Below are 9,132 nucleotides of genomic sequence, written 5' to 3' on the forward strand. Positions count from 1 at the left end.
AGATATGCTTCACGGAGCATGTTAGTTTTTAATTGTTTTATATTTTGTACGCATTTTTCCTTACTAAGAAAATATACAGTTTAAGTGCATAAAAATCAATGATATTTCATATTAGATCACAATAAGTTATGAAGGTCATTTTGAGAAAGTTTCAATTAAATTGAGGAATTTCTGACCGTTTTATCACCAAATATGGACGACCAACGCTAGAAAAATGAGTCAAAAACTTTAACGTAAATGGACACTTTGGAGCACTGGGCCATCATTAAAATTTTGTGAACACGCAAAAAAAAGTCTCCGATGGAGACCAAAAAGTTCTTAGATGCTGCTATTTTTATAAGACAAAGGTTTACAATTGAAACCACAATTGGAATTGAATGTTTGAAAATGGAAATACTGATATCATGTGCTCTTGCAGCCTGGATCTTGCACCTATGGAGTTTACTTTATTTCCTTATCTGAGGTCGAACTGCGTTGACAGAGATTTTCGGACCTAAATGACCAACGATATGACACAAAATACATTTAGACAAGAATTTGACATATAATGGTGTGAACATGCGTTTTATAAATGGGTTAATGGCACGAAATGTGAACTAAAAGGTGTTTACTTTGAAAAAGAGTGACAGGTTTAAATTGCCTTTCAGTAGTTTGACGTCACCTGACGTCGTGGAAATATATAATTTGGTGCTCCGTAGATCCAATTTATGCAAAATAAAAATCGGTGTGTCTTTTGAAAACAACTTCAGAATCATGATTTTTTGCATACTTATTTTCAATTGGTAGTCATTTAGAAAACCATACGTCATCCTACAAAGTACACAGTGATTTTGCCGTAAACCACTTTGTCGGCGAACTTCTCTAACAACCCTCGTATGTATAAAATCATGATTTTTTGGTCATCAGAGTCAATCAGGTGACCTAATGCAATTTGTCCGTCATCGTCCGTCGTGCACCATGCCTTGTCCTTCACAATTTTTTCTTACTGAAAACTACAAGGCCAATTGTTAGTATTTTTGGTTTTGGTTTGAAATATCCATAGGATAAGAGGAATCTAAATGTGAGACTTACGAACTTACAGCTCCGGAGCCTCATAGGCAGGGCCAAATATGAATAATTGCAAATTTTCGTTTTCTCAACTCTCCTACATGTATGAAAAAAAAATTATGGTTATGATGTCCATGTAGCTTTCTACCACAATTGTAAAATTCATTACCCGTGGGTCAAATATGGCCTTAGAGAACATGTATTAAATCTGAAAAATCTCTATGTATATGTTAAAATGTAAAATTTAAAATATAATGATAATACATTGTAAAACCCTCTACCAAAATTGTGAAATTCATGACCCCTTGATCAGATGTTTGGGCAATAGGGCGGGACAAATATGGCCATGTAGAGAACATGTGTTAAATCATACAAAATCTATTACTCTACTTCTGTATGTATTTGAGAGAAAAAAAACAATATTATGATGTCCATGAAACTCTATACATAATTTGCGAACATATTTACCCCTGGGTAAAGGGTTTAGGCCCTGAAAATGTATCAAATCATTAAAAATCTTCATCTCTAACTGATTGGATGGTTATGATGTCAATGAAGCCCTCTTCCAAAATTAAGAATCATGACCCCTGGGTCATGGGTACAGGTCCTTGGGTGGGCTGTGATACTCAGGTGATCGTCAATGCCTGTTGACCTCTTGCTACCTTGAAAACCATAGCTCAGGTTTTGGGTTATAACTTCAGGTCCCGCCGTCATCAATCCACTCATCTCAAATCCTAGTGCATTAAAAGGTCGAAACCCAGACTCAGAAGGGACTGATATTCAAAATACCCAAACGTGAAGGCAACTTTGGAGTCTCGGACACCTATGGTTTAGCATTCACTTTAAACTCTGTTTTAATAAAAATTACGGAAAATGAAGTGCAATAGTCTCTCAATATAGCGAATGTAGCGACGACAAGATTTAACCGATTCTACAGTGCAACGACAATATCTACTCCTTTGATTTTCATCTATCTCTACAGTATTTTTACTGGTTGAAAATCGTGAAATAAATTCGCCCGGTGATATACCCGTACCGGAGGCCGGTCATATGAATGTTAATATGAATGTGCTTAAAGATCTCGCATGCACCTCTGACAGCTTTAAGTACATTTATAGTAATATTCATATGTTGGGAACAAGATTTTTAGACTGCATAGTACTTAACATCGTCTTTCGTAATTGATCAGTACCAAATCACATATCTTTATTTTGGGGGTTTTAAATAATTGTTCGATTTACAATATTTATTATGGATTCCACTCTAATCGTGGTACACTTCATGATATATAATTTCATAGGATAAATATTGTTGCATAATTTTGACACTAATGATATCGAAATTCTACACCATAGTTTGTTTTCAAGTCCTTTAATAACTCTACGTAAGTAACGATAATTCCAGCAAGATGAATTCATAATTGCCGTCAATGAAATCCTTGGGAAGTCAACTGTAGCCAACGTGCTGTGAATATGATACGTGTATATTAAAAGATATTTTGTACGCTTGTCTATAAATTGTTCGTGTTACCTTTATCATAAGCATAATGATCGTTGGCGCTTTGTACACGTGAATATACTGACTCCATCTGTTGATTTGAAGCATGATCTGACCCATAATTCTCCAATAATTCTAAGGTTCAAGTTAATTAATACTACTTGTTTTAATTTTTCTTTTGGAAATATTTCTTTAAAATAGCTTTTTCAAACTGATTTGCATTTAAAAAAGCATCAGCAGTTTATTTGACCGTTTTTTTTTTTTTACATTTACATGTATATTTTATTGATTGGTAGCAACTTTAAAGCTCTAAGATACCTTTTGCAAAGTGTATAAGCCAAATACTTTTCTGTAAGAGAAAGAACTGATCGAGGCCCGTAGGGTCGACACTACTTTTTTCTCTCTCACAGAATGGACAGTATAGGGCTAATTATTTAAGGAATAAGGAATCATTCTTTGTGTATTATGAGGTGATAATTTTGGTCGGGGCGTGATCAAATCCAATAAAGCCCGAAGGGCTTTATGATAGATTTGATCACGCCCCGACCGAAATTATCACATCATAATATCCAAAGAATGATTCCTTATTACTTATATTTATATAATTTTAGGCCATCGTATGATTAAATCTTTAAATATAAATAAGCAAACCCCGCCAGCGCCTCAATTTGGCGTCATTTGTATTATGGGTTATATAGTACAAAATCGATACGTAGTGTTATCACAGACATGTTTTGATAATGTAAATATATCCAACTTAAAACATTAATTTCTTTGTTTTAAGAATGAACAGTGTCAAGTAAACCTGTTGGTTTTATATAAAGCTGTGATGTGAAAATTTCACATTTATTTACTAGTACTCTTCTACTAAGCAACACCATCTCATACTCTATTGGGGAGAGCACTTCTTTTTAAACAATGTTAAAATGATGTAAAACGGGTACTGTCTACATCGACACTCTTTTATGTGATATTCCGGAAATGGAGGGTGGGAATGCTGTGCCAAATTTGATATGACTTATAAAATCGTATATAAAACATATATAACAGTTGGATGCGCCTCCCGTTTTACTCTGTTACATATATATCATCAGTTTGAACAGAAAAATGTCTGTGTGTAACTTAAAGTAATCCTCGGCTTGCTTTATGGTGCCTCTTCGCTAAGCCATTTTAGGGTTGTGTACGTCCTCCCCCTAAAGGCACACACATGATGGTGCGCGTTACTGGTTTTTGCAATTATAGCAGTGATATTTTCTTTCGTCATTACATTTAGGACAATCAAAGAAAAATATATGCATTATCAGTACGATAGCCATAATTTTCACAGATTGAATATTCACGAATAAAATCATCAAAAAGGTCATCATTTACACTACTAGCATTGTTTCTCTATTGCAAATGTAAAATATATTCGTTGCGATTCAAAAAAAATAAAAAGTTTATTTTGCGTTTTGAAATATTGTTTCTTAAAGGAGTTTGAAAAAGAAGACAATGATGGGAGACTTCTGATGTCGAAAGGTAGTTCATTCCACAGCTTAATTGTAGAAGGTATAGTACATCTTAAATAAGATATAGTTCTTGCTTGAGGAATGACCAAAGTAAGACCATAATTATTTCTCAAGAAATAAGTGATATCAGGTGAAATACAGGGTTCTAAAAGATTTTATAAGAAATTTGGCACCATACCATTTACAATTTTATAAAACAAGATTAATTCATGGACTTTCCTTCTTTCTGACAACTTATCCCACCCTAGTTTTAGATTACAAGGTAGTTTAAGAATGTAATGCTGCCTTTTTTCAATGTACTTTTAAATTCAAACTGCCCTCAGGATCGGACAATACCTATTTATAAAAAATACTTGTTTAAGAAAAAAAATAATTGCAGAGACCAATCTGTTTATTCCAACCAACACGAAAGGTCCCAAAATGGTTTGCTTTGTTCAAATTCTGTTATCAAAGTTCCCCCATAATAAAAATATTGTTTCCTTAATACTAGTATACAAACAACACATGCAAGAAACTCTGTTCTAATCAAAAGGTAATGATTAACAGGATCGCTGTACTTAAAAACAAGTTCCTTTAGAAAAAAAAATTCCCAGGAACGCGTAGCATCGTTTTAAAGTGGGGTGGGTGGAGGTCTTATCCCACAAATCTTTACAGCCAAAATTAGAAGAAATAAACCCTAATGCATCAATGTTCAAAATACTAATCCGAAGAGGCATAATTCCTAACACTTCTACTTTAGTTTGTTTAATTCACAGCAACTTTTATATGCTTTCCTAAAAGGTGGGGTGGGGGATCTTTCAAAATTCTATTTTTTATACAGAAAATTTTATAAAATGTTTGTTGCGATAAGAAGTATTTTCATAAGATTAAACTAAATTAAATGTAGTAATGATACAATTTTTTGATGCTTCTTTCTGCATGGTCTATGTGAGTGTTTCAGCTTGCTCGTGCAGAAAGTGGTGATACTACATCGGTTGAAGAACTGTCTTACGCTCAATGATACTGAATATAACACAAGTTTCTAACAAACAGTTTAATTTACTTCCCCAAAGAACACATTCATCATATTAAACACTTGATTGTAATTGTAACCACTTTTAGTATTTCTGCTACTATTTCCCGTGTCTTGTTTAAAGTGCATTTTGAGGCAATGGATTTATTTACACCTATCTAAGCAAATCTTCTAATCTGTTCAAGCATCAACAAAGTGACACAACAAGAGGAAGAAACTCAAAGGCTTCATTATATTGGACCATTTCTAGTAATGCATTTATGTATTCAAAATATAATTTGTATTTCAAACAAAAATTATCTTACTATTGTATCTTGGTATTATTTCATTTATTCATTATACCTTCATGCACTGGTTTTTGTTTCATGAATTTGGATGACATTTAGTTACCATGGTGGCCTGTCATGGCCCATTAATTACCCCACTAATTGTGCAATACACATTGTTTAATTAAATTGTAAACTGGTCAACAAAGCAATTGACATCACTCAGTAAATAAAAAGCATGCCACTGGTTTTCAAACTTTCATTTTAATTAATGAAAAGAACAGTGAACACAGCCATTGGCTTCTATAATGCTACAGAAAATTAAAATTGAGCAATGATACCTTTACATGTAATTACTTCTTGATCATACAGGAATTAGTTTTCATTCTAGTTTTTCTTCCTTTTCATTACACATTCTTCAACAGATTTGTTTAAAAATAATTAACTATATAAACAATATGGTATTTTCAAACACACGTCAAATGAAATCTGTTACCTAGGAGCAAGCATACATGTACAGTTCAATCATATCCAATCCAATCCATTTCATATAAACAAATCATACAGATAACATTATATTAAAGCACCACATATGATTACTATCATTAAATAGCCTGTTATTTGATTGTCTTTTTAAAAAATCCCATCTAAGAACAAGAGTTGATTATGCTGTAAATACAGATAAAAACCACCACAAGAGGAAAACAATAATTCAAAAGTTAGCTAGCATAAAGAATGTGACAGCTCAAAAGCAGATGCTGGTCTCTCTGTAAAGCTTCCTCTCCAAAGTTCACCAAGTGTTTTCACCTGTTGCCCATATTCTTCATGAAGCTGCAAAAATGATTTAGGTGGCCCCTTAGCCACATGTGTATGTTCATCATCTAAAGTGTCAAATAAATGCCTACTTTCACTTTTGTTTTGAGAACTAGGGTCATTGAAAGGGTTAAACCTGACATGTCGTTGATTTGATTTCATTGAGGTTCGCTCATCCGAGTCCTCCATGGACGAATAACTGGACAAGACCAAGTGGCTATCTCTCATGGCATTCTCTAACAACTGCTGTTGACTGTTTTCTTTTAATTCATCCAACTGTTGCCTTAATTCCGCCACCATCAATTTCATGTAGTCATAACTGGCACAAGACATCACTTTCATCCAGGCCTCCATTTCTTCCTGAGAATCTGCTGCCATGTGATATGTTCGACACCCTGTCTTTGGAAAAACAACTTGAAATGCAAATCCATCAATGTTTTCAGAAAGCTCAATTGTGCAGCCCTCCAACACTATAACACCGACGGGTTCTTTGTCATATCTTTTCTCATAATAAAAGAGTAGATTCCCTTTTAACACAAAGTATCTTTTCTGGTAGCCTTTGTTGAGCTCCCCTTTCTTCAACAGATACCCTTCCTTGTCTGCAGGTGCCCCGCTGCTGGCGAATTTGGCCAAACTTTTCTCATTTATCCTCATTTTGACGTTAATTTCTAAACTCCCGTCATAAATTAATTAATAATAGGAAGTTACGACATGTTGTCATGACCTACTTTTAAACTGAACTGTCCTTCACAATGTATCCTTAACCAGGATCATATTACACAGTGTTACAAACACGCATGTAATTGACCGTTGCACCAATCTATACTAACTGTTACACGCTACTATCTCACCTCTCTGTGTTATTTTTGGTGATCGTGAATTCATGCAATTAGTATTGATAACCTTCTCAACATCAACGCTTAATAACACTCTCCGTGGAGATAAATAACACACCGTTTATGTCCTACATTTTAGCTCAACAATCATTGGTGACACTTTCTCTCCGCCTACACTGAAGCCCCGGACACCACTTGTCAAGAATTCTAGACGTTTCGTGACCAAGACGGTTCGTGACCCGGACGTTCCGAGACCTTATAAGATTTTTCGTGACCAAGATGTTTCGTGACTAACATGTTTCGAGACCTAGAATAAGATGTTTCGGGACTTGAGAAAATATAAAGATTTAACATTAAGTATGTTATACAGTAACGTAATTATTGTTTGCGTAATTAATTATGTAATACAGTTAATCAATTCCTACTAAATCAGAGGAAATGCGGATTGATCGTACGTGATGTCGTGAGTAAGTAAAACTTTTTCATGGATGATAAAAAGTAAGTTTAATTCGTCATTTTTATATGTTGTTAAATTATTTGATTAATAAATCTAAATAAACTGTAGCATTGTAGTTATAACATAATATGAAATTAGTTCTATCATGTCGATGATAATATGGTATTCCGGTGTCTTTTCATTAACGTTATATAATGGATACCATTGTACCTAGTGTGTATAATTCTAACATTTCAAGACTTGTACCCTTATCATATTTATTAGGAAGTTGTCTTCATTGTCATTGTTAATCATATAAACCCATGTATAAGGCTGGGTGGACATATTATGCATTTAGGATCATATCTTATATATAATTAGTATCTTGTTGCTTGGGTGTCTTTTTTGACAATAATTTATATATTTCTTCTTCTCATCGAAGTCAATATAGTACAATGTACTAAAAAAACCACTGTGACAGGCATCCTACCTTCTTTATCATTGACTTGGCCATTATTTAACATTATGAAGGAAACAAATTCAATGATAAGTTGTACTCATTTAATATTTAATAAAGCTATAACAGGCATAGAAACAGTAAGACATGACATTATTTAGAGGTAATTAAATCTGTGAAATAACAATACTTAAGTACTGCATCTACAAACAGCTATAAGCACTACATATCAAAACATAATGCATAATCAAAATCAGCATTACACATCAAAACATTATGCACATCAAAATCAATCACATGAGCATGAACAAATAACAGTTACATAACAACCACTACAAAGTTATGTGCAACAGCATTGCACATCACTACTGCATAATCACATTAACTGCTACATTTACACTGGAACTGGCCCATACAAGGATGCACAAAAACGCAGGAGTTGTGTAGTCGAGACTCCTCCATTGTTGTACACCTCCCACTTCTGGAAAAGTCTTCCATTCAGTTATCGAGACTTCTTTCGGTGGAGACGTTCCATCTTTCCCTCAGAGAGCAGCCTTGCCTGCAGGGGAATGTTCTCCGCTTCTTTGTAGAGCTCGGTCAGGAGAAGATAGAACGGCACAGGCCCTTGCTGGTTCACATGTCGGTTGAGGCGGTTGTGCCAGCCTTCAAGGTCATTATTAGTCCTCACAGAAAGCATGAATACACTCCAGTTCTTCACAGGAAATACAGGATTGGTTATCCACTGTCTCCAGATGTAATCCATAAAGGTGATCAGCAAGTTGGACCTTGCCCTCTGCTCCAAGTGTTGGAACACTGGCACAATGTGTTCAGGCGGAAGAAAGGGTAGTGCCATCACCTGCCTCAGGAAGGAGAATATGTCCCCTCTCTCATTGTAAGCTCTCTGAAAAAAAATGAAAAACAGTATTACTTTCCAGTGATTATAAAAATAACATTATACATACATTATGTTCAATTTGTTATCATTATTACCAATTTATTATCAAGCTAATAGAATTTTTTTTACTATGGAAACATTAATTAAGACAATAGACTCGTGAACATTAACCCTAATTCTTGCACTTTCCGGAAGACAGCTTGGGTCCAGTGAAACGCACAACCTTGAATGATGAATCCAGGGAAACGATCCTGGATGGCTCTCCACATTGCCGCTTCAAAGTCGACCACAAAACCCTGCAGACAGATTTGCTGTGGAAGAAGATGATCAATCTGGCGAAGTATCTGCAAAAGAATTGAATTGCA

At 34.6% G+C, this 9,132-nt stretch overlaps 1 protein-coding gene and 1 pseudogene across 1 annotated transcript; both read right to left on the bottom strand.

Moving 5' to 3' along the window:
• Nucleotides 1–5,575: 5,575 nt before the first annotated feature.
• Nucleotides 5,576–7,176, bottom strand: LOC128190611 (sesquipedalian-1-like). Its single transcript, XM_052862730.1, has one exon. It carries the CDS (start codon nucleotides 6,795–6,797, stop codon nucleotides 6,054–6,056), a length of 744 nt encoding a protein of 247 aa, XP_052718690.1. The 5' UTR covers nucleotides 6,798–7,176; the 3' UTR covers nucleotides 5,576–6,053.
• A 15-nt stretch (nucleotides 7,177–7,191) lies between these two features.
• On the bottom strand, nucleotides 7,192–9,132 carry LOC128190613 (uncharacterized; annotated as a pseudogene).

The sequence above is a fragment of the Crassostrea angulata genome, chromosome 6 (assembly GCF_025612915.1).
Source record: "Crassostrea angulata isolate pt1a10 chromosome 6, ASM2561291v2, whole genome shotgun sequence".
NCBI classification, from domain to species: Eukaryota; Metazoa; Mollusca; class Bivalvia; order Ostreida; family Ostreidae; genus Magallana; species Magallana angulata.